The sequence below is a fragment of the Scyliorhinus torazame genome, chromosome 13 (genome assembly GCF_047496885.1).
Source record: "Scyliorhinus torazame isolate Kashiwa2021f chromosome 13, sScyTor2.1, whole genome shotgun sequence".
Taxonomy (NCBI): Eukaryota; Metazoa; Chordata; class Chondrichthyes; order Carcharhiniformes; family Scyliorhinidae; genus Scyliorhinus; species Scyliorhinus torazame.
In genome coordinates, this window is record NC_092719.1 from 153741940 (window position 1) to 153768831 (window position 26892).

A 26892-nucleotide genomic window follows, 5' to 3' on the forward strand; every position below is an offset into this window, starting at 1 on the left:
CCACACCTGCTCGCAGCCGGCGGGAACTCTGCGCGCAGAGTCGGGGGGTGGCCTGTGGGGAGGGGGGGTGCTCCTTCACGGGGGGGGGGGGCCTTCCGATGGGATCTGGCCCACGATCGGGGCCCACCAATTGGCGGGCCAGCCTCTCCAGCCCCTGTCCTATTTTGTTATGCGGCCGGCCCCTGAACACCCGCGCCATGTTGCGTCGGGGTCAGCGCGTTGAGGAAGTCCCCCGCGCATGCACGGGTTGGCGCGGCGCCACTGCGCATGCGTGGGTTGGCGCGGCACCCAGTTGGCTCCGGGAAGGGAGGCTGGAGCAGCGTGAACCCCTCCAGCGCCGTGCTGGCCCCCTATGGGGGCCTGAATCGGTAGTGCCCGCGCCCATTTCGCACGGTCGTGAAACGCGGCGGCATTCACGACGGTGCGGATACTCTGCCTCCATTTCGGAGAATCCCGTCCATTGGTTGGGGCAGGGGAGATGTTTAGATATATGCAGGTCCGAGATATTGTTAGGAAGCAGGTGCAGATCTTTCCGGTGGCGCCGGCCTCCAGACAGTTGGAAGAGGTACTGACGACAGGGGGAATAGAGAAGGGGGTGGTGTCGGCGATTTATGGGCTGATTCTGGTTGAGGATAAGGCGAAGTGGGAGGAAGAGTTGGGGGAGGGTATGGAGGAGAGCTTGTGGTGTGAGGTGCTCCGGAGGGTGAATGCCTCAACTTTGTGTGCGAGGTTGGGGCTAATACAGTTGAAAGTGGCGCACCTCACAAGGATGAGGGTGAGGGGGTGGAAGATGTTTGTGAACATTGTGGGGGGGCCTCGCAAATCACGTTCATATGTTTTGGTCTTGTCCAAAACTGGAGGGGTAATGGAGGGGGGTCTTCGGGGTAAGCTCGAAGGTGGTGCACGTGAGACTCGAACCGGGTTTCCTAAAAGCTATATTCGGGGTGTGGGATCAGCCAGGTTGGAAGCGGATGCGGAGGAAGATGTCTTGGCCTTCATCTTGCTGAACGTCCGAAGGCGGGCACTGTTGGGGTGGAGGTCAGCTTCTCCGCTCTGTGCCTCGGTGGGGCGGGGGGGGCTTGCTGGAGTGCTTAACGCTCGAGACAGTGAAATCCGAGACATGGGGAAGGATGGAAGGGTTCTACAGCTTGTGGGCCTTGTTCATCATGCATTTTCAAGAATTGAATGACATTGAACATTGCGGGGGGCGGGGGTTGGTATGTATAGGTTATTGGTGATTATGTATGGGTTGATGGGTGGATTCCTGATTCTTTTTCTTTTGTGTTTTGTATTTCAAATGTTGGGGAGTGTTTGGGGGTGGGGGTGGGTGGGGTAAAGGGATTGTTGGCCAGGGGATTGCCATTGTATTTGTTATTGTTGATTATTTGTTGATGGGTGTAAATTTGATATAAATGTGAAAAAGGAGGAGAATTAAAATATTGAAACAAAAACAGACAGCCAGGACAAAAAGCTATAAAGTAAAGTAGGATAGATTATGAGAGTAAACTAGCTCAAAATATAAAAACAGATAGCAAAGTTTTTACAAATATATAAAATGAAAAAGAGTGGCTAAGGTTAACATTGGTCCTTTAGAGGATGAGAAGGAGTATTTAATAATGAGAAATGAGTAAATGGCAGAGTGTTTGAACAGGTATTTTCTGTCGGTCTTCACAGTGGAAGACACAAATAGCATGCTAGTAATTGATGGCAAGGAGGCTATGGCAGGTGAGGACCAAGAAACGATCATTATCACAAAAGGAGGTAGTGTTGGGCAAGCTAATTGGACTAAAAGTAGACCAGTCTCCTGGCACTGATGCAATGCACCCCAGGGTACTAAAAGAGATGATAAGGGAAATAGAAAATGCTCTTGTGGTAATTTATCAAAATTCAGTGGACTCTGGGGCGGTTCGGCAGATTGGAAAATAGCAAATGTGACGCCGCTGTTTAAAAAAAGGAGGTAGGCAAAAGGCGGGTAACCATAGACCAGTTAGCTTAACTTGTGTTGTAGGGAAAATGCTTGAATTTATCATCAAGGAAGAAACAACGAGACATCTGGATAGTCCCTTTGGGTAGACGCAGCATGGGTTCATGAAAGGCAGGTCATGTTCAACTAATTTACTGGAATTCTTTCAGGGCGTTACGAGCACGGTGGATAACGGAGAACCAGTGGATGTGGTGTATCTGAATTTCCAGGTGCCACACAAAAGGCTGCTGCATAAGATCAAGGTGCACGGCGTTATGGGCGATGTATTCGCATGGATAGAGAATTGGTTAACTAACAAAGCAAAGAGTGCGGATAAATGGGTGTATTTCTGGTTGATGATCAGTGGCTAGTGGTGTGACTTGGAACAATATTGAGACTGCAATTGTTTACAATTTACACAGATGATTTGGAGTTGATGACCAATTGTAATGTGTCAAAGTTCGCAGATGACACTAAGGTGAGTGGTACAGCAAAATGTGCAGAAGACACTGAAATTCTGTAGAGGGATATAGATTAAGTGAGTGGGCAAGGGTCTGGCAGATGGAGTCCAATGTTGGTATATGAGAGGTCATCCATTTTGATAGGAATAACAGCAAAATTGACTATTATTAAAATAGTAAAAAACTGCAGCATGGGGACCTGGGTGCCCTTGTGCATGAATCGCAAAAAATGGGTTTGCAGGTACAGCAGATAATTAAGAAGGCAAATGGAATTTTGTCCTACATTGCTAGAGGTATGAAGTTTAAAAGCAGGGAGGTTGTGTTGCAGTTGTAATGGTGAGGCCACACCTGGAGTACTGTGTACAGTTTTGGTCTCACTTGAGAAAGGATGTACTGGAACTGGAGGGTATGCAGAGGCGATTCCAGAGTTGAGTGGATTGGCTAATGAGAAGAGACTGAGTAGACTGAAACTATACTCATTGGAATTTAGAAGAATCAGGGGGGATCTGATAGAAACATATAAAATTATGAAGGGAGTAGACAAGATAGAAGCAGGGAAGTTGTTTTCACTGGCGGGTGAAACTAGAACTAGGGGGCATAGCCTCAGAATAAGGGGTAGCAGATTTAGATCTGAGTTGGGGAGGAACTTCTTCACCCAAAGGGTTGTAAATCTGTGGAATTCCCTGCCCAGTGAAGCAGTTGAGGCTACCCGGTTGAATGTTTTTAAAGCAAAGATAGATAGACTTTGAACAGTGAAGGAATTAAGGGTTATGGTGAGCGGGTAAGTAAGTGGAACCGAGTCCACAAAAAGATCAGCCATGATCTTATTGAATGGCAGAGCAGGCTCGTGGGGCCAGATGGCCTACTACTGCTCCTAGTTTTTAATGTCCTTATGTTTTACCAACTAGCGAGTTCTTGCAAGTCAATTTGACTAACGTTGATACCTTAATGTACATGAGATTACTGTGACAAGTTAATAATTATGAAAATAGTTTCAGGAAATTATATCTGAGTTTCCTACAAATATGATGAGAGGTTCTACTGGGAGATATTGCTCATACACTCTAACATGGAGAACTGAAGCTCCAACTGAAGGCCACTGTACCTTGGCCCATTGATGCCTTTATGGAATGTTTCAGTGATTGAAATGTTCAGTCAATCCATTTGATGCAGAATGGTATGGCACTGACTTTGTGCTGCATACCGTTTCCCTTCAGGTAGTCCTCAAACTCATTAGAAGTGAACTGAGTACCATTGTCACTTATGACGTGCTCCGGTGTTCCAAATCTTGCAAATATTTCATCTAGCTTCTCGGGTTTGGTCTGTCATCGTAGATTTCATGATCATGACTTGTGGCCATTTAGGGTGTGCATCCACAACCACTAGGAACATGTGACCCCCCACTAGACCAAAGTAGGCGATGTGTATTCTGTGCCATGGCTGTGTCGGCCATTCCCACGGGTGTAATAGTTGCCGTGGTGGATTGTCTTATAGAACTGACATTTCCCCACTTCCACTTCAATTTGAGCATCTAATCCTGGCCACTAAAAATAATTGCCTGCCACTTCATTCACCCTCACCACACCAGGATGTCCCTCATGCAGTTGGTCAAGGACTTTATTGCACAAGCATGGAGGAATAATCACTTGCATTCCCCATAATAAAACTCCATTCTGGACAGTCAACACAAGTCTTTGTGTGATGTAGGGCTTGAACGATGAATTTTTATGATGAACATCTGACATGTTCCTTTTTGGACCATGTCCATAACTTTCCACATGTTTGGATCGGTTCTTGTGTATCTCTGTACTTGAGATGAAGTCACAGGTACATTATCCACAAGTGAGAAATATGTTGATGAAATATTCTTCATTTGTAATGGCAACATTTGCATGTTGTTCTGACTTGGACTATTGGATATCGTACATGTGTGCCGATAATTATCAATGACAACCTTTGTAACCTACTAGCTGCTAAGGAAGGAAAACCTTTAAAAGGCCCAAAGATTGTTGTCAAGGCTTGGTGATCCATAAGACATTGTAGGCAAGACAACTACACCAACCCAGAGGGTGATGCATTGCAAGCAAGTTATAACTTTAGCTTGGGATTGCAGTGAACCGACACTTCTGACTTTTTTAAGGCATCTTTTATCTTGTATGCATTTTTGTATTCTTCTGACCCTTACCATACCTGTTTGGTACATAATGTGTGTAAAGTTCTTCGATCATGTTGCTAAATTCGGCACAAATTTGCCAAAATAATTGGTCAATCCTAAAAGAAACCTAAGTTGTGTCATATTTTGAGGCCATGGTGCTGAGATTGCTGTTGTCTTCTTCGGCTCCTTATGCAAGCTATCTTCATCGATAACATGACCCCAGGTAATTTATGGACGACTTGAAAAAGTCGCACTTTCATTTTTAATTCTGCGATTATGGTTTTGTAGACATTTTAGAGTAGCTTCCAAGGTCACTTGAATGAGAGAGTCATCGAAATAACATTGCACCCCATTTAGCCCATTCAGAATTTGATCTATGGACCTCTGAAAAAGAGCAGGAGCAGATGTTATTCCTAAAAGAAGTCTTTTATAATGAAACGGTCCTTCATGCGTTGCAATAGTGAGTAGTGGCTATGATCTTGCAGCCCTCTTCATTTGTAAAAATGCCTGTGAAAGGTCAGTTATACTGAATTTCTATCCTCCGGGAAGTCCAGAAAACAAATCTTGAATCAGCGAGATAGTGATAGTGGATCTGCGCTCCACACAGGGTTAATAGATTTTTTGAAATCTCCACATATTCTTGCTGAGCCATCTCGCTGAGCCATCACATTTCAATACCGGAACTACAGTTGCCCAATGACGTGTAGCAACTGGTTTAGTGACTCCTGTTTGGACTCAGTTTTCTAGTTCTTCTGTGCTTTTGGCCTGATGACGTATGATACGGTTCTAGCTTTGAGGCATTTTGTTGATCTTCAGTTGCAGTTCAACTCCAGTCATTGAGCCGAGTAAACCTTTGGCTCTACCAAATATAGCAGGAACATTTTCGTAGATAATGCAAATAATGTGAAAAGAGATGAAACTACCACACACTCTATAATTCAGGAAAATATTCAAAAGCCCATTCGAATCTCATTTGTCCACATCTCTAGCTATGTGTAAATGTTTTCTATCTTAGTCCACCTGACTTAGTATTGGTTACTTTTCAAAAGGATCCTTGAATGTCCTTGCTATTTCGCTGAAATGACTGACTATTATTTCGACCTGCTTTTAATTATCACCACACTGGCAATAGCTCCAATATGAAAGATATTTGCCAAATATTCATCAGACTGACCGTGGGGCCCCCCCCCACCCAGGACCCCGGAGCCCACCCGCGCCGCCTTGTCCCACCGGTAAGAGAGGTGGTTTAATCCACGCCGGCAGGACAGGCATTCTAGCAGCTGGACTTCGGCCCATCCGGGCCGGAGAATCGCCGGGGGGGGGGTGCCCGCCAACCGGCGCGGCCCGATTCCCGCCCCCGCCGAATATCCGGTGCCGGAGAATTCGGCAACCGGCAGGGGCGGGATTCATGCCAGCCCCCGGCGATTCTCCGACCCAGTGGGGGGTCGGAGAATCGCGCCCCTATTTATTTGGCTGAGTAATGGGAGACTTTCGGAAGAAATTTGGTGTGAAGGGTATTGTGGTAGAGGCTCAAGGGCTGAATCACCTATTCCTGATCTTTTCCTCAAGTTGTAGTATGCCCTGTAAAATCAGTGAATGGAACTGAAAAAAGATGCTTATTCCAGTGCATTTCTATGACTGCCAAAAATCAACTTGGTTACCTGCAAAGGTTAGTTGACATTTTTTGACGTTCAGTTAATATGTGGAGGTTGCTGGAATAATAGTTATTGTCAAGGTCACTTCTTTCTCTGGGTCATGCTCTTTGACAGCTGCCCTCCCTTGAGGCAAACAGGTTGGATCATCTTTTCTGAAATATCTTAACTGAATTACTTTTAATTGTGGGTTCAATGCCTCGTAGAAACATTAAGCTTAGACGCTACAGGAAACCACTTTATAATAGGTACAAAATGGCTGCCGTGGTCCTTTCAGCAGTGCTCCAATGTCACATTTTCCTCTCCCCAGTTGGATGAATTCCATACTGGCCACACTAATAATGCAGGAAACCAGTCTTGAAAAGTGAATGAAATATCAATAAAAATGTACCTGTTTCTCAGTGGTGTACTCAGTAGTGGTTGTGCAATCATGTTGAATTTTTAGCTGTAATATCACCATTGACAAAGATCGAGCCAATGATCTCAAAAGTTAGAATTCAAAGTGAAAAATGATTTCCATTTGTTTGACACATTTTTAAAAAAATGTTAACATGACTAATGGTACACGCCGCATTATTCCAAATCCCAAATGAGAAACAACTGCCCTCAACCATATTTTAAAATTTGATATGCAGCAAGGAAAGATTTGGAAACCTGAGAATGATGCCCCAGACGTGTTGTGATTATTACTAGAAGTAGACTTAACTAAAAAGCTAAACACAGCATCTCTAACTTTACCCAAATTCAAACACTTTTATTTCACTACCTTCAGAGCTAATTCCCCCAAACCTCCACAACTTCTTATAGGTTGATAAATCTATAAACAAATTCCAGTCACAGTTATCATGTCAGGCATTTATATCTCTGAGGTTACTTCTGAGGTAGAACAAAATAACTTCTTTTCAAGGCAACACAGCTTTCTGGGAGTTGAAACACAGCTATTCCTGCTGTTGGCTGAGGTCTCAAACAGCTACCAGTGCTTAGTCTAATGCTTCTGATATACAGTTTTTACCTTTTGATCTTTCCTTATCTGAACTAACCTCTTCAGAAGTCCAACTTAATTTCTTTCATTTGGTGAGTCTATCTTTTAGAATGTAAATGTAACGTTCACACCTTGTCTCCTTATTCAAATCCTTTGTCTTATTCCCCATTGTTACCTGCTTGCTTTCAGTATAAATCTGTTTGCAGTGTTGCTAGGTTCCTCAACATATCAATAGCACTTGTTCCATTATCATGGCCAAACTGCTCCTACCTTAAACAGAATCTTTGAATGTTTTTAAGGCAGAGCTCGATAGATTATTGTCCATCCCCTATGGACAAGCTCTCTGTATACACAGGATCTGCTCAGACGAGGAGGAGCGTAACAGACATCTACAGACGTTGAAAGATGCCCTCGTACGAACGGGATATGGCGCTCGACTCATCGATCCACAGTTCCAACGCGCCACAGCAAAAAACCGCTCCTACCTCCTCAGAAGACAAACATGGGACACAGCCGACAGAATACCCTTCGTCGTCCAGTACTTTCCCGGAGCGGAGAAACTACGACATCTTCTTCACAGCCTTCAACACGTCATCGATGAAGATGAACATCTTACCAAGGTCATCCCCACACCCCCACTACTGGCCTTCAAACAATCGCGCAACCTCAAACAAACCATTGTTTGCAGCAAACTACCCAGCCTTCAGAACAGTGACCACAACACCACACAACCCTGCCATGGCAATCTCTGCAAGATGTGCCAGATCATCGACATGGATACCACCATTACACGTGAGAACACCACCCACCAGGTGCGCGGTACATACTCGTGCGACTCGGCCAACGTTGTCTACCTCATACGCTGCAGGAAAGGATGTCCCGAAGCGTGGTTCATTGGCGAGACAATGCAGACGCTGCGACAACGAATGAACGGACATCACGCGACAATCACCAGGCAGGAATGTTCCCTTCCAGTCGGGTGAACACTTCAGCAGTCAAGGGCATTCAGCCTCTGATCTTTGTGTAAGCGTTCACCAAGGCAGCCTTCAGGACGCGCTACAATGCAGAATCGCTGAGCAGAAACTTATAGCCAAGTTCCGCACACATGAGTGCGGCCTCAACTGGGACCTGGGATTCATGTCGCATTACATTCATCCCCCACCATCTGACCTGCAAAATCCTACCAACTGTCCTGGCTTGACACAATTCACACCTCTTTAACCTGGGGTTACCCCATCTCTGGATCTGTAAAGATTTAATCACCTGCTAATGCTCGCATTCCAAGCATTGTCTGGCATCTTTGAATCTGTCTATATAAATATATATGTTTCTGGAACATACCTCTTCATTAACCTGAGGAAAGAGCAGCGCTCCGAAAGCTAGTGACATCGAAAAAAACTGTTGGAGTTAGACTGATTTTTAATTGGTAATGGGTTGAAGGGTTATGGAGAATAGGCAGGATGGTGGAGTTGAGGCCAGGGTGGGATCAGCCATGATCACATTGAGGCTGTTAGGCTCGGGAGGCTGTATTGCCGACTCCTGCTCCTAAGTCATGTATTCTAGGAAGGAGACGCTCTGGCTAATTTCGCAATCCAGCTCTTGCTCTGTAACATTGTAGCCATGATGTGGAGATGCCGGCGTTGGACTGGGGTGAGCACAGTAAGAAGTCTTACAACACCAGGTTAAAGTCCAACAGGTTTGTTTCAAACACTAACTTTCGGAGCACTGCTCCTTCCTCAGGTGAGCAGCGCTTCGTTCCCTCTTCATTCACCTGAGGAATTATTGTTTTTTGTTGCCTCCAGTTTTTTTGTGTGATTTAGAAATGAACAAAAAAAGTGAAAAATCAGGAAAACAAGATCCACCCACTGTTCAAAAAACTATGTAATCTTTTTGGAGCTTAGGTTATTTAAAGCTGTTTGATCCCTGGTTGCATCTAGGCATGTAGACAATTAACAAAGTAACAATGATAAGGTGTTTCATTTGGTTCAAAATAACCAGTGCGAAATAATTTGTAAAATCACATTTTTCCCATCTTATTTCAGGTAATCTGGAATTGTTAGATATGTACAGTACAGCAAACATCATTATCCTGACTGAATGTTACTCCAGGTCATGCTTGCGCTTGCTGTTTCGTTATGGGAATTTGTGATCCTGTTAAAGTTGTTAGTTGAATTGACTTTTTTTCAAATTCTGTGATGCATACGATTTTGTCTGTTTTTTTTGAGCTAGTGAATCATGACATTGAGAAAATAAAGTCCCTGAAAACTGGCAGATTTTTTTTCCCATAGTTGCTTGAGGCTGATTTCTTTGTATACTCCCTTGGTAGAATGGTTTATCACTTAATTAAATAACAGACGGCATAAGCTCATCCGTAACCTCCAGCTAGATTTATATACAATTCTGAAAACCAAAATCAAAGGGAATATCAAGCTGAAAAATGTCTTACACAAAGTTCAATGACTTGCTAATCAAATCCCATTCTCAGCTGGTAATGAAGCCAGTTTATAAAGATGTTTGCAGAGAAAAATACAGCAGAATTCTATAGTTCATGGGTGACTAGAAGTAACATGAAATACCTCATATCCATTGGAGAGAAGCATTCAGAAACTCTGCTGGAGGTTTTAATTTTCTTGCTGATAAAACCTTTGGTATATATTGTCTGACTTTATCTGGAGGAAATAAAAGCACAGTTCAAAAGATCATTGTTGTCACCAATCTGATGGGCAAAGGCATCTTGCTTCCACTACACTCATTTTGCTCTTGTTGTGCCTGCACAGGCTCCTTTGACACTAATCTTGGAAGAAGATTTCAGCAAAAATAACAGCTCTTTCAGATGTGTTGCATGTGCAAGTTGTTGCCTGCATGTTTGCGCTTGCAGAATATTTTTAATGTATGCACTCGCAGAATATTTTTAATGTATGCACTCAAATGTTTTGCATACAAATCTTTGCTTTTGGCATTGCCAATAGGAATTGGTGTTTCTGGAGATCCAGCCGTGTAAATCATGACATTTGGATTGGCAACAGAAGCTGAATTATTAACTAAATTCGCTATTGCCTTTTGTGCTGCTAAATTTGGATATTAAATTGTTTGAGAAAAGCTCAGTGACAGTGAATGAAAGAAGTCTTTGGAAAAATAGGTTTTGGCAGGCGTCAGCGCCAGAGCATTTTAGTTCCCACCTTTATCCTGCCTGTCCTGACACCGAAGGACAGGTGCCCCTCGAACATCTGTGTCCATCGACCCACCAGCTTCCCTTGACACACTGATATCCTGCTCCCCTCATGCCTTGTACCCACCCCTCACTTTGTCGTACTTCCCCCCGATGCACCATAACCCTCACACACACAGCCATCGAACCCCAACATGCCGTCGTCTCTCCCCCCCTCATGCCACCGTCCATCTCCTTTCACACCATTGTAAACCTTTTATGACACTATCCTGCTCCCATGCTGTCCCCTCCTGTCACCCTGCTGTCTCTTCCCCCTTACCCTGCTGTCTCTCCCCCTGACCCTGCTGTCTCTCCCCCTCACCCTGCTGTCTCTCCCCCTCACCCTGCTGTCTATTCCCTCTCACACTGCTGTCTCTTTCCCCCCTCACCCTGCTATCTCTTCCCCCTCACCCTGCTATCTCTTCCCCCTCACCCTGCTATCTCTTCCCCCTCACCCTGCTATCTCTTCCCCCTCACCCTGCTGTCTTCCCCCCCCTCGCCCTGCTGTCTCCTCCCCCCCCTCACCCTGCTGTCTCTTCCCCCCCCCCGCACACTGTTGTCTTCTCTCCCCTGGCATCCTGCTGTCTCTCCCCCCCTCATCCTGCTGTCTCTCCCTCCTCACCCAACCATTCTGTAGCTCCCATGCTGCTGTTATTCTCCCTTGCATTACCCTCCTTCACCCCCACCCACACGGTTGCCCTTACACCCCCCTCACCGGCCCGTTCCCTTACTTCCTCCCTAACCCACCTCCCTGCTGCCTTTCTCCTGCTCCCACTGGCCAGCGACCTCTCGCCATTCCTGCCATCCCACTCCCTCTCTTACATACCCGCTGACCCACTCCTTCTCGCCCCTTTCCACCATCCTGCTCTTTCTCCCTATTATGCTGTCCGATTCCCTCATTCCCCCTCCTGCTCACCCACTCTCTTTCACTGCTACCCACTTAGTTCCCTCTCTCGCCCACCCACCGTCCCACTTCTCCCTCACCTGGCTCCCCACCCCCCTTCTTTCCCCGACATTTCTGTGCTGACTGTTTTCTCCTTTCTTCCCTCACTCTGCTCTTTTACCTCATTCTCCATCTATAAATCTCTCTGCCTTCCCTTCTTGACATTAATACTCTCCTTGAATCTGACTTCCTTTGTGTAGTATCATGGGAGATCCATCAGTAATGGACTAAAAGTCCTGCCATACACTCCCATTTCTGTAATGCTGCACTGTGCTGTCATAGTTTAGCTTAAACTTTGTTGATTGGCTCAAAACAAAACAACAGCAAGCCAGCACAGTGAGACAGCAAACATACAAATCAAAAGTGAAGAAATGGCTAGACAGCTACTCGAAAGCATTGAGGACTTCTGAAAATAGATCCCAAATAGATTCCTGTACCAGCCTCCCCGAACAGGCGCCGGAATGTGGCGACTAGGGGCTTTTCACAGTAACTTCATTTGAAGCCTACTTGTGACAATAAGCGATTTTCATTTTTTCATTTTCAAATTATAAATGTTATTACTGGAGTAATTTAAGTAATGCACTCCTACCCATTCACAATTTCATTTTCTCATGCAATCTATCACGTCTTTCAATAATTAGTTCCTGTTCATTTTCTTTATCATCTTTTCAATTTTATCTGCCCCTCATCCTAAGTCATAGTAAATGAAAAGAAGGCATCTGCCAACTTTTACTGTTTAATTCAACTTTTCAGAAAGTGTGGCGTATACCTGACAGTATTTTTACTTTTAGTTCTTTTTATTTCATTGACTTTGGGTTCTCCCAACAGCATTTTATATTTCTGGTAACTTCTCTTAAATAAATTCACATAAAATGTGTCACATTTACGATGGCCATTTTTTGCTTTCACCCAGTTTTATTTAATTGATTTGCAGAAACCATTCCCTGCTCCTTACGGGGGCACAATTTACTGCGGGCCCCTTTTTATTTATTTATGTTCGATAAAATAAGGCCCGTTCTCATTGCATTTCATGCCTTTGTCCTGTTTTATTTAGTTAATTAATTGCAAGAGGCATGGCCTGTTCCAGGTTGTCTTTTATGTTTTTACCCTGTATTGTGTGTCTGGGAAAAGCATGGCCTACTCCAGGGAAACACTTTGTTTCTGCCTGTTTTAATTCATTCATTTGCCAGAGCATTTATTGATTAATTGGATACAAAGCCATTACTTTTGTTTCGGTAATGAAATGTGGATAGACCATTTGATTGAAAGACCAACCCGATTCCCGCTGAGTTTATTCAAACAATTTTAGAAGATTATATATCAAATGTTTGAGATGATTGCCATGGAATTTGTTTAATATGTTGGAATTCTGTTGGATTAAGTAGCCAAGTTGATGCCATTAAATTAATTATTTATTTATGGATCTTGGAGCAAACCTATTGTATAGTATGACCACAAGATTTGAGGAAGCTCATTGTATTCGTGACTAAATTGCCCTTAAATGACCACTGCTTTTATTTGTAAAAATTTGAGGACTATCTAAACTTTGTTTTCTTTGGTTGTAGTTCGCTAATTTATAGGAACAATATCTTGTTTAACAGGGTGCGCTACAAATGATTTCAGGATGAATAATATGGAAGACAACTGGAGAATTCTCTACTTGCATCAGTACTATGTGAACCAGTGAAACATGGAAAGCTGATGTGTACTTGTGCTTTGTTCTTATGATATATCTATAATCTAAAATGTGTTGCATATAGTTACAGCTTCCTGTTGATATTCATTATACTTACTGTGTCATGTTTTTGAAATCATCTTTTTATATCCCGTTTCTACTTTCATTAGGTATTATTATCTTCATTTAACAGATAGTAGGAATTTTGATTTGGCAGACCCTCAAACTAGCCTGAAGATCATATTCTTTGGAAATCTCCTCCTTCTCAAACCTTACAATGCAAGAATATCTGGAGGTTGAAAATGAGGAATAATGTTTCACTGTCTGGTTTTGTATAATCTTTTTCAGTTGAAGTTTAGCATCTACATAATCTCCCTCCTGGCCATTTTCTGATGCTGCACTGAGATTCTTCCTGAAATGTTTTATTTCGGTGCTGCCTTTTTTGGACAGAATTCTTACCTTGGGGGCTATTATGCAGTGGAACAGCAGATGATCAAGTGATTACTCACAGTGCAATGCCCCAGGTGATTGCCTTATTTTCAGAAGGAATGACAGCCTATCCTGAAATGCATGAAGAGGTTAAATTTCAGTCAAAGAACAAGGAAGATCATGCTAAAATTGCTTTAAAAAAGGCCTGCACATTGTAATTCTGAGAATTTGTGTGTAGTATCTTTGAATATAATGTCACTAATGTTAAGTCTTTTTGTCGTCACTGATAAGTGGTATTGTCGTTAATGTGTTTGTCATTTTCCCCAAGTTTTAGTGTTGTGACTGATGCAGTAGTTAAGTAATAAACAGGATGATGGAGCAGAAACTGTTCATTTTGCTGTAGGCTCTGATAGTCTGAGTAATCATAACTCCCAGGGTAGACTTTAGCTGTATTGACTTATATGACAGATCTTCACAAGTTTATGAACCCTATTCTGCCATAGCACCACATTTCCTATGGCAAGCTTTCAAAATATGCAGTGACTCTTGTTAAATTATCATTTCATAAGACTTGTGCACATTGAAAATAAATTGCTGGGTAGATATATTGTGTTCATTAGGATGGGAGTTCACTTTTTTGAATTTGAGTTCAGAAGCTCGGTGGTTTCGGCTATTTGCAAAATCAAACCTGTGATCCATGTGAGTCAGTGCAGAAATATTCTTTTTAAAAAGGGCTCTGTCCTTGGTCCTACAAATGACAGATCTTGTGGCGAGGGGAAAATCAGGTGTACCTTATGCAGAGCAATATTGTTAACAACCTAAGAACATTCTTTGTGCAAGTATCCTACTATTTTGTTGAAGGGAAAAGAACAAAGTTACCAAAAGTCATTTAAATTGGGGCCAAGCAAGTCCGTAGTAATCAAATACGGAAAAGTCGTGTTGATAGCTCCTTGGCAGTCCTCAGCATTTTGCACCAACACTGAATAAAGTATGAGTTTAACATTGTTCACTTTAATATGTTTGCATCATCTGGTATGGGATAGTGACTAGGGGGCATTATGCACAGAATCACTCAGTTTTCCAGTGCATTTATGGCATAACATTTCAACTCTTCCATTGCACTTCCGAATATTTGATGGTTGAACCAAATTTACCCATTCATGATTAAAGCAAAGCAGTTAAAATGACTGATTCTTAACTTTATTGTGTTAAATGTAGTTTTATGCTTCAAGTTTTCCCAAAGTTGGTCTTTTTATGTAGAGCCAAAGATAACTCTGTAGATTTTATCAGTACAGTTGTTTAATTGCTTTGCCAGTTGCTGTGCACGGCAAATACTGCCTGTTGCTTTTAAGTCAGAAATATCTGACAGTTCTTCTTAGTGCGATAAAGAGCTGAAGTGCACAGGTCACTTACAACAGTGAGTCATATGAAGCTCACAACAAGTTTTATCAGGAATGAAAAAGATGTAAGGTCTGTTCTGAGAAGTGTTCTTTGAGTTGCCCCTCAAATGTATTTGCACATTGCTAAATGCAAAATGTGCCTTCAACAAGTGCTTTATTAACTTTATTAAAAAATATACATTTTTAAAAATCTGCCTTGATATGTTTGAGTGATAACTGGGTAGTCTGATTAACATGTGTTGAAAACGGGTTCATCACAATAAAAATATTTTAATCACCGTGTCATTCCTATAGCTGTGAATAACCAGATTTTAAATGCTGGCAATGATAATTTAAATTATACAAAACCATTTACTATTTACAAAAGGTAGCAGTAGAAGGGTGTTTTTCTGAATGGAAGATTGAATGGTGGTGTTCCACAGGGATTGGTGCTTGGGCCTCTGTTGTTTGTGGTGTACATAAACAATTTGAAGGAAAATGTAGCCGGTCTGATTAGTAAGTTCGCGGATGACGCCAAGGTTGGTGGAGTGGCAGATAGTGTTGAGGATTGTCAGAAGATACAGCAGGACGTCGATAGATTGGAGACTTGGGCAGAGAAATCGCAAATGGAGTTTAATCCGGACAAATGTGAGGTAATGCATTTTGGTAGGTCTAACATAGAGAGGAAATATACCGTAAATGGTAAAATTCTTAGGAAACTAGAAAGTCAGAGAGATCTGGGCGTGCAGGTCCACAGATCTTTGAAGGTGGCAACACAAGTGGACAAGGTAGTCAAGAAAGCATATGGAATGCTTGCCTTCATTGGACGGGGCATCGAGTATAAAAACTGGCAAATCATGCTGCAGTTGTATAGAATCTTGGTAATGCTGCACTTGGAATATTGCGCACAATTCTGGTCGCCACACTACCAGGAGGATGTGGAGGCTTTGGAGAGGGTGCAGAGGAGGTTTACCAGGATGTTGCCTGATCTGGAGGGTGTTAGCTCTGTAGAGAGGCTGAATAGACTCGGACTGTTTTCATTAGAAAGATGGAGGTTGAGGGGTGACCTGATAGAGGTCTACAAGATTATGAGGGGCATGGATGAGTGGATGGGCAGGCACTCTTTTCCAGGATGGAGGGGTCAGTCACCAGGGGGCATAGGTTTAAGATCTGTGGGGCAAAGTTTAGAGGAGATGTGCGAGGCAGATTCTTTACACAGAGGGTGGTGAGTGCCTGGAACGCGTTGCCAGGGGAGGTTGTTGAAGCAGATACATTAACGGCATTCAAAAGGCATTTTGGCAAACATGTGAATAGGATGGGTATAGAGGGATATGGCACAAGGAAGTGCTGAGTGTTTTGGCAGAGGTTGGTATCATGACCGGTACAGGCTTGGAGGGCCGAAGGGCCTGTTCCTGTGCTGTATTGTTGTTTGTTCTTTGTCCTTATTGGGGTGAAATGATCTTCTTTATATTTTTAGTAAATTAAAAATATACATTGAATAACTTGTAAAATGTGTCAATATTAGTGTCCCTGCACCTAAACTACAAGTGTACATTTATTTTGTTGAATTGAGCTGACCTTTTAAGAGCCCCTCAAAAGGGGTTGTACATAAGTGCAATTAATGGAAACCCCCAGTGGTGAATCTGGGGGTCATGGCCCGTTTCATCGCTGAAGTTGGCTGCTGCTGAGTTTTTAAGAAATGAGTGCAAAAGATTGCAGAAACTCGGTGCTTGTAATTCAGAAATATTTTTGCTCAGGTTACAATGATTTTAGCCAAATTACACACGATCAGCCAAACCACGTGGAAATTTCAGGTTGTAAACCTTTTCACAACTACTTATTTTTCTATTTTCAACAAAAAAAGTTGGCATCTGATTTAAGATAACTTGTTCAGAACACTAGGCATAGGACCCGCCACAACGCTCTGGGTGCACAGTAGCATGATTGGATCAATAAAATGGTGTTTGTTTTTGTGTGATAGCAAGAAACTCTATGCCCAAGTCTCATCTAAAGTGACGTTGAGACTGAGTGGGGGAGGATTGGAATACTCAGAATAGCATTCATCTGAATTGAAGTGAGAATTAGATTTGCTGAGTGCATTGAACTCTTGAACATTCTATAGGGACCTAAAGCAGGATTGCTTGGGTCAAGTAGAGTATTTCAAAAGTTAACAATTTTACCAAAAACAGTGACTATGAAAAGGTAATTGAGAATTTAATACATATGTTCCATAGATTTAAATAAAGTTCAGCCTTGGATTGGGAAATTTGCAAGATTCAATAAAAATATATGGGCGAGATCACATTTTTGCTGATGCATATTCTCAGATCAATTTTAAATTGAATTAATATACATTTGTAAAGTTACAACTATTGCTGTATGCAGAAATTGACGTAATTGTCACACAACAGTTTTGATTAGAAAAGTAATCGCTAAGTACTGTCAACATAGTGTCAACATAGTGCCGACTGCAAGAGTAAATGGCAGATACATTGCTGGCCTGCATTTGCAGAGGTTAAGAATATAGATAAAAAGATTTATAGTATTGCTGTGAAAAAGCATTGGACTGACCCACCCTAAAATATTCTATGCAATTGTAGGTGGCTGTGGTGGGCCCAATTCTATCAATTACTAGTTATCTTAAAACAGAGACACAAATAATCCAGACAACTTTTCATCTTGATGTATGGGTCATGTAGGAAGGGACATTGGCTAAGAATTAGCATTAAAATTAAGAGGAGAAATCAGGGAGAACTTTTTCACTTAAATGTTACTGATATATGAATATGGCCATTAAGTTGTGTAGGATGAAGGGAGCTTATGAAAGGTGGATTGAAGAGCAAGAAAAGGAATCCCAAGCTGGAATTTGATGAAAGTGGACAAATATGCAAGGGATTTCTTTTACTTTATTGGATGGTGACTAGCGCTAACAAGACCAGCAGTTATTACCCATGGCGTTGGTGCACCCAAAGTGTGTTAGGAAAAGAATTCAAGCATTTTGATCTAGTGACAATGAAAGAATGGCACTATATTTCCAAGCCAGCATGGTGGATGACTTGGAGGAAAGTCGCAGGAAGTTGTGTTCCCATGCAACTGCTGCCCTTGTACTTCTAGGCACTTAAGTCCTGGGTTATGGTGGTGCTGCCAAAACAAGCTTGATGAGTTGCTGCAGTTCACTTCATCGATGGTATTGATGTTGCCACTTTGTACCGGTGGTGGGGGAGGTGAATGTTTAAGTTGGCATGTGAAGTGGCAATCAAGTGGACTGCTTTGACCTGGGTGGTGTAAAGCTTTTTGAGTGTTGTTGGGGCTGAACCCATTCAGGCAAATGGAGAGTGTTGCACCACATATCTGACTTGCGTCTCAGTGGTGGACTTGCTTTGTGAAGTCAGGAGATGAAGTACTCCACAGAATTCCCAGCCCCTGATCTGCTCTTATAGCCACTGTATTTAAATGGCCCGCCTTCTCACCCTTGCCCCTCACCTGAGGTGTGATGATCCTCAAGTTAAATCACCATCAGTCAGTTCTCCCCCTCAAAGGTCAGCTGGGACTACATCAACTTTACTTAAGTGGTTGTTAAGTTTGTTTTTTGGTCAATGGTAAGCCCAAGAATGTAGATGTTGGTGGCTTCAGCCTTGATGATGTCCTTGAACATAAAGGCAAAATGGTTAGATTGTCTCTTGTTGGAGATGGTCATTGCCTGGCACTTGTGTGGCATGAACATTACTTGTCACTTATCAGCTCAAACCTGAATGTTGTCCAGGTCTAACAGTCTGTATGCATGGACTGCTTCACATCTGAGGAGTTGCAAATGCCACTGAGCACTGCCCAATCATTGGCAAATGACCCCACTTCTGAACTTATGATAAAGGGAAGGTAATTGATGCAGCTGAAGATAGTTGGGTCTAGTTCGTTACTGTGACGAACCCCTACTGTGAAGTGCTGGAACAGAAATAATTGGCCTCCAGCAACCACAGTCACCTACCTTTGTGTCAAGTATGACTCCCAACCAGTGCATTGTTTGCTTGGGTTCCTTGACGCCACTCTTGGTCAAATGAGTTGTGATGTCAAGGGCTATAATTATCGCCTCCTCCTCTGAAATTCAACTTTGTTTTGCCATGTTTGGACCAAGGTGTAATGAGGTTGAAAGCCACATAGCCCTGAAGAAACCCAAATGAGTGAAACCGAACAGGTTGTTGCTGAATAAGTGTCTTTGGTGGCCGGTCCATGGTACCTTCCATCACTTGCAGTTGATTGAGAGTAGGCTGGTGGAGTAGTAATTGGCTGGATTGGACTTACCCTGTACTTTGTGGGTAAGATGTATGTGGGCAATTTTCCATATGGTTAGGCAGATGACAGATTTTTAATTGTTACTCAAACAGCTTGGCTAGGGGCTTAAGAGAACAGAGACAAAGGTATTGTTCAGAAGGATTCAATAAGAAGTCTTACAACACCAGGTTAAAGTCCAACAGGTTTGTTTTGAATCACTAGCTTTCGGAGCACAGCTTCTTCCTCAGGTGAATGAATAGGTGGGTTCCAGAAACATATATATGGACAAAGTCAAAGATGCAAGACGATACTTTGAATGCGAGTCTTTGCAGGTAATTAAGTCTTTACAGGTCCAGACGGAGCAACTGGAGAGAGGGATAATCACAGGTTAAAGAGGTGTGAATTGTCTCAAGCCAGGACATTGGTAGGATTTTGCAAGCCCAGGCCAGATGGTGGGGCTGAATGTAATGCAACATGAATCCAAGGTCCCGGTTGAGGCCGTAATCATGTGTGCGGAACTTGGCTATAAGTTTCTGCTCGGCGATTCTGTATTGTAGCACGTCCTGAAGGCTGCCTTGGTGAACGCTTACCCGAAGATCAGAGGCTGAATGCCCTTGACTGCTGAAGTGTTCACCCGACTGGAAGGGAACATTCCTGCCTGGCAAGTGTCGCGTGATGTCCGTTCATCCATTTTTGCAGCGTCTGCATGGTCTCGCCAATGTACCATGCTGCGGAACATCCTTTCCTGCAGCGTATGAGGTAGACGACGTTGGCCAAGTCGCACGAGTATGTACCACATGCCTGGCGGGTGGAGTTCTCGCGTGTAATGGTGGTACCCATGTCGATGATCTGGCACATCTTGCAGAGATTGCCGTGGCAGGGTTGTGTGGTGTTGTGGTCGCTATTCTGAAGGCTGGGTAGTTTGCTGCAAACAATGATTTGTTTGAGGTTGCGCAGTTGTTTGAAGGCTAGTAGTGGGGGTGAGGGAATGACCTTGGCAAGATGTTCGTCTTCATCGATGACGTGTTGAAGGCTATGAAGAAAATGTCATAGTTTCTCCGCTCTGCGTAAGTACTGGTGACGAAAGATACTCTGTCGGTTGTGTCCCGTGTTTGTCTTGTAAGGAGGTCGGAGCATTTTTGCTGTGGCGCGTTGGAACTGTTGATCGATGAGTCGAGCGCCATATCCCGTTTGCACGAGGGCATCAACCCTTTTGTCGTATTAACATCAACTGGGTTCGTTATTGCAGGAGCCTCCTCCCATCAGTTGTTCAAATGTCCACAGCCATTTACAACTGAATGTGGCTGGACTGCAGAGTTTTGATCTGCTTCTTTGATTGTGGGATCACTTGGCACTGACTGTAACATGCTTCTGTCGCAGTTTAGCATACATGTAGGCCTATGTTGAAGCTTCATTGTGTTGGCACCTTATTTTCAGGTAGCTCTGGTGCTGCCCTTGCCATGGTCTCCTACACTCCGTATTGAATAAGGGCTGGTCCTAGTGGCAAAGTGAGGGATATATTTGTGCAGTCTAAGACAGAGCGTCTTTTGAAGAGAATTCTAAAGGCTGGTCCTTTGAAAGTGAGGACTGGAATCCCAAATGAACGAGACAGAGTTTCAATGAGATTGGTTGACCTCCAGTGATTGCTGATGCCTGGGTGCATTGCTGAGATAACTGTGGGATTTGTCTTATCACCTTTGAGTAGTGTGGGTGTTAGACCACAGCTTGCCTATATCTCATGCCTCAAAAAATCCCTCGAGAAACAGGGCCCACATGTACGCCAAGTATCAAAGTTAGCCGCCATCATGGGTGTGGGGTTTTGTTATTTTGGCAAGTCAGACGCTTCCAACGCAAAGAGTGGGTGTGTCTTAAATTTCTGCGCGAATTTTCAACACAGCCCATATCACCTGCTTAATTTCTTGCTTCCAGTTATAATGTACTGGTAAGTAAAACATGCATTTGCGGGATGAAAAATTGAGGCTGACAACTAACGTGAGTATAATGTGTTATGGCTGTGAAAAGCGGGTCAATTTATTACATAGAGTATATGCGCAAATATGACCTTTGGGGCCAGAGAAATGGGATTGTCTTGAACGTCGTAATTTGTGGTAGATAGATATGAATTGAACCAGGGGAGAGCCGTCACACTCAGCTGGATAAAAGCGGTGATGGTGTGATCAACCGTGCCAAAGACCGCAAACAGATTGAGAAGAACAAAGCAAGTTTACCTTTGTCATGGTCACACAGGATGTAATTTATGGCTTTGATGAGAGCTGTTCCTGTACTGTGACAGGCACGGAAACTTGATTAGAGAGATTCAGACATGGACTTTGAGGAAAGATTGGCATGGGTGTGGGAGGAGATAATACATTCAAAGACTTCGCAAAGAGAGATTGGAAATGGGATGTAGTTTGCAAGAGGGTTTTTCTTTTGTGGAGAAGGGTGATTATGGCAGATTAACTTGCCCATATTTGGCCTGATACCATGCGACTTCATGGGATCCAGAGTGAATGTTGAGCATTCCTATGACACTCCGTTGCCGACTGTAAACCCTGTGTACCTCACTGCTGCCACCTCTGGTGGATCAGTCCTGTTGGTGGGACATGACTTACTCTGAGATGGTGATGGGGGAGTCTGTAGCAATAGGGTAAGGTATGACTTGGTGACGGGTTTTCAGTCTGTTACTTGACTAGCGTGTTGAACAGCTCTTCCAATCTTTGCACAGGTTCTCCGATGTTATCAAGGAGAATTGTGTGGGGGCAAAGTGCATTTGCCATTTCTGGTGCCACGGTCATTGCCAAGTAGTTCATCTGGTTTTATTCTAATTGATTTTTCTGTAGTGGTTTGATACAACTGAATGTTTTGCTAGTCTATTTCAAAGAGCAGTTAAGAATGAATTGCATTGCTCGTGGTCAGATCAGGTAAGGTTGGCAGATTTCTCCCTTGGTGGACATCAGAGAACCAGATGGGTTTTTACAAAAGATTTAGAAGACTAGCTTTTTTATTCCAGAATTATGAATTGAGATAAAGCTTCCCTAGCTGCCGTGAACTTGCTTTAGTTTGCCACAGGCTAGGTACCCAAGATGTAGGATGGTGACCTACATGCACACATACACCCCCCTACAACACATACATGCGCACACACATACACGCACATACATACATACACACACAGGCATACACACCGTTCATCATCTGGCTTGAGGTAGACCTCAAGGTGGGAGTGCAATCTTTCTGATCTTTATCTCTATCTTGCCTTGGTCCTTCGAATTGTTTTTTCTTCAGAGAGAGCGAATTAAATGCTGTGCAAGGTAGTTCCATGAGGGTTCTATGCAATTCTGGGGTATATAGGGCATGTCATGATGGAGAGATATTAGGAACTTGGTCCAGTAGGGCGTCCAGGATGTAGCAGGCAATTTAGGGGTTAAAATGACTGTTAGCAGCAGAGTTAGAGGGAAGCGCCCACAGACTGTGTTACCTTGTCCCATTGAGACTTAACCTCGTTAGTGGAAATACACAGGATACCCGGTTCAGCCAGGATGATTCACTCAATATCCTTTGACATTCAGGACAACCTTGTTTGACCAGCCATCAGCCCATCATGGAGTCTGAATATCTATTTGTCTATCAAAGGAAGGTTAGTTGCATATGAATGGCATAGCTCTGTCTTTTTGTATAAATGGGAGTGGGCAATCAGCCAAGATAACAATAAGGGATTCAAGTCTGGCCACCTCAAGGGAGAACCTTTGTTTGAGAGGATGGTGGAACCTAGAGAGAGAGAAATAAATGCTTTTTTGAACCGTTATGGCAGAAGACTGGAGGTTACCCCGAGAGGTCATGAAGGAAGCTGCTCCAGATACAGACTTTCAAAAGGGTTCTAAAGGAACTTGACCTACAGCAGAGAATTGCTTCATAAATACAAGTATCATCATTACCTGTCTATGTAGGTGGAATGAGAGCTGTATGTTTATTGGATGTGTTGTTTAATGGAAACAAATGTGTTAAGGTTAAGAAATGCACATAATCTGTAGGGTTCGAATTGAAGGAAAGATTTAAATATTGTTTTCTTTTCTTTTGTTTTAATAAACTTTGTTTCTAAAATAACCAAGCCCTATATCTTATATTATCAATCCTGGAACAAATCGATCTTTCCACTCTCCATTAAAACTTAAAAAAGTTATGGCAGCTGGTCCAGCCTCGTAACCTCTGTTGAGAGCTGACCAGGCACCAGCAGGCTTCCTGCTATCCGTTCAGGGTTGTGGAGTGCAGAGACCTCAAGGTGGGAGCGCAATCTTTGCGATATTTATCTCTATCTTGCCTTGGTCACTGACTCCTTAAAATTGTTTGTTTATCCAGAGAGAGCAAATTCAATGCTGTGCCAAGTAGTTCCATGAGTGTTCTGTGCAATTCTAAAAAAAACATAATTTCTTAAAGGTTCCTATTTTTTACATCACTCTGCTACAATCCCTTGACTAACGGAAGAAAGTTGCAATATTGTGTGACAGGTTATGAATTACATATCCTAGTAATTACAATTACTGGCAATTAGATTAACACTTAACATATTTGTCTGACGTTTCTCTCCACTATTGTAGCATTATTTTCTTTATGACAGAGGCAGGTTGATGATTGTGGTGAGATAGAGAAAAGTGAAATTTAGCAACTGAATGTGTGAATTCACTCATATTGCCTGTGATACTTTGTAAGCTAATATTTTGCCTGCAAACTTTGTCCTGAAAACCACAATAGACTGTTGCATTGTAGACAAATATAATTAAGTGCTTAACTGTGTTTCTCTCCAAACAGAGGCAAAAGAAATCGTTTTGAAAGCTCAAATCCTGGCTGGTGGCAGAGGAAAGGGCAGCTTCACCAGTGGTCTGAAGGGAGGTGTTCATTTAACTAAAAAGTAAGTTTACAGTGCTTCAGAAAGAAGCATGTTAAGGAGCCAAATTTGCAAATAATACAGTACTAAGAGGAGCTTTTGAACTGGAAGAGCAGTTCTGAAATTTCTGAATGAATGGACATGATGTGCAAGTGGCAACAGAAACAATATCCAGACAAGTGTAAATTATGTAGCATTGGAAGAAAAAATAGACAATGTATATCTATCCATAAATGATTTTGAAGTAACAAGAAACTAAAAGAATTTTGCTTGACTTGACATGGAACATGTCCAAACAATGCTGAGAAGTGGTCAACAAAACCAGGAGGATGTTGAAGTATGTAACCAAAACATTAATATATTTGAGAGGAAATGGCATTTCTGAGCTCTGCACAGATGATAGCTTGGAAACTACATCCAGTCTTATTGCCAAAAGAGGCTTTCAAATGTTGGAGACAATGCAGTGAAGAGCCACACAATTAGTAGTAGTTTCATAAAAGATTGCAGATTTAATCTGTAAGCACATAAATTGAATTGAGAGAACTGATGGGGTGGAGGGCATGGGTTTCAACTAGTTAAAAGGTGGTTTTCAAATTCTTATTCACACGAGTGATCGATGAGGGTTAAGCTTCCAGATGGAAAAGTGAAAGTAAATAGCCCCCCTTCTCAAGCCCTTGAACATACTGCTTCCTTCCAACTCAATGCCCATCTTTGTCCAACTCCACGTTTGAATCTCAGCTGCTCGGTTTCAATCGTGCAATCAAAACTAAACAAATTCACATGCGACCTCTATGACTGTGGCATACTATCCCTTCTCATCCATCTCACTACTCTAATCTTTGACTTCTTTTCCTCCAGTACGTCTCCTTAGTGGAAGTGCCTTCATTTGGTTTCCACTCTTACTTTTGTGATTATAGCCAAAGCACCTCTGGTAATGATGTCTCTTCCTATTCACACAATTATCTCTGAAGTACCCCAAGGATCTACCCTTGACCCCAAACCTTCTTCATCCACTTTGGTGACAGAATCTATAAATGCCAGGTTCCACATGCACTCTCATTTTTGACCTCCGAACTGCTTCTGTCTCTTTACTGATCAATGTTTTGGATGAACCTCCATTTCCTCCAGTTAAAAATTTGGGATATCAAAGTTTTCTTCTTCATTGACAATTTTTGCATTCAATGTGACCTGGAACACACTTACGTCTTCATGAAAGTACCTGTTCTATGTTATTGCCTACCTCTGCTGATTCTTCTCCAACCTGTCACCTCCGGATTTTTGTGTGTATGACAGGCATAAAAAATCTGCCATTCCATCGAATCATAGCACCATGACAGTGAAGAAGGAGGCCATTTGGCCCATCGAGTCTGCGCCAACTCTCTGAAAGAGCAGTCTACCTAGGTCCACTCCCCCGCCCTATCCCTGCAACCACATAACCCCACCTAATCTCCATCTTTGGACACTGAGGCGCAATTTAGCATGACCAATCCACCTAACCTGCACTTCTTTTGAACTGTGAAAGGAAAGTGGAGCACCCGGAGGAAACCCTCGCAGACACAGGACGAAAGTGCAAACTCCACACAGACACAGTCACCCAAGACCGGAATTGGTCTCTGCTGCTGTCAAGCAGCAGTGCCAACTACTGTGCCGCCCATGAAGAACATTCACAAAGAACATTGAATGCTATCTCATCCCATCCTGCCAAATCCTAGCAACCAAATCTCTGCTCTCAGACGAAAGGAACAGTATTGTTATTAAAACAGCCATGCATTTAGTTTTGATTTTGAAAGGCCTGAAATAGAAACCTGCAGAGTGGAAAATTGCATATTTATAAGTTAAAACCAGCGATTTGTGAGCTGCTGTTGAGGAACAAAACATGAAATAATTCAGTGTTTGCAACGATCTCTTTGAAATGTACAAGTTTTTTTTAATTTGATTTGATTTGAATTATTGCCACATGTACCGAAGTACAGTGAAAAGTATTTTTCTGCGGCCGAGGGAATGTACACAGTACGTACATAGTAGACAAAAGAATAATCAACAGAGAACATTGACAAATGGTACATCGACAAACAGTGATTGGTTACAGTGTGGAACAAGGGGCCAAACAAAGCAAACCAAGTAAATACACGAGCAAAAGCAGCATAGGGCGTTGTGAATAGTGTTCTAACAGGGAACAGATCAGTCCGAGGGGGAGTCGTTGAGTTTTGTAGCTGTGGGAAGAAGCTGTTTCTATGTCTGGATGTGCGAGTCTTCAGACTTCTGTACCTTCTGCCTGATGGAAGGGTCTGGAAGAAGGCAATGCCTGGGTGGGAGGGGTCTCTGATATTGCTATCTGCCTTCCTGAGGCAGCGGGAAGTGTATACAGAATCAATGTGGGGGTGGCAAGTTTGTGTGATGCGTTGGGCTGAGTTCACCGCACTCTGCAGTTTCTTGCGACCTTGGACCGAGCAGTTGCCAGACCAGGCTGTGATGCAGTCGGATAAGATGCTCTCTATTGCACATCTGTAGAACTTTGTGAGAGTCGATGCAGACATGCCAAATTTCTTTAGCTTCCGTCGGAAATAGAGACGTTGTTGGGCTTTCTGGACTGTTGCATCAACGTGAGTGGACCAGGACAGACTGTTGGTGATGGTGACCCCCAGGAACTTAAAGCTATCGACCATCTCCACTTCGGAGCCATTGATGCAGACGGGAGTGCGTGTCGCGCCACGCTTCCTGAAGTCGATGATCAATTCCTTGGTCTTTCCAACATTTAGAGAGAGGTTGTTTTCGGTACACCATGCAGCCAAGTGAGTGCTATTAGACCTACAGTTCTGTTTTCTGTGCTGTCTCTGCACCCTTCTCCCTCTCCTCCTGTTGAAAGATCTATGGGATCCACTTGTGCACCAAAC

General features: G+C 43.0%; 1 protein-coding gene across 2 annotated transcripts in view; it reads left to right on the forward strand.

Moving 5' to 3' along the window:
• suclg2 (succinate-CoA ligase GDP-forming subunit beta) overlaps nt 1–26892 on the forward strand; it is a 571906-nt gene that overhangs the window by 277150 nt on the left and 267864 nt on the right. For both annotated transcript variants that reach the window (XM_072472300.1, XM_072472298.1), the window contains exon 3: nt 23923–24022. In XM_072472300.1, the coding sequence (XP_072328401.1) occupies nt 23923–24022 (100 nt within the window). The remainder of the gene's footprint in view (nt 1–23922; nt 24023–26892) is intronic.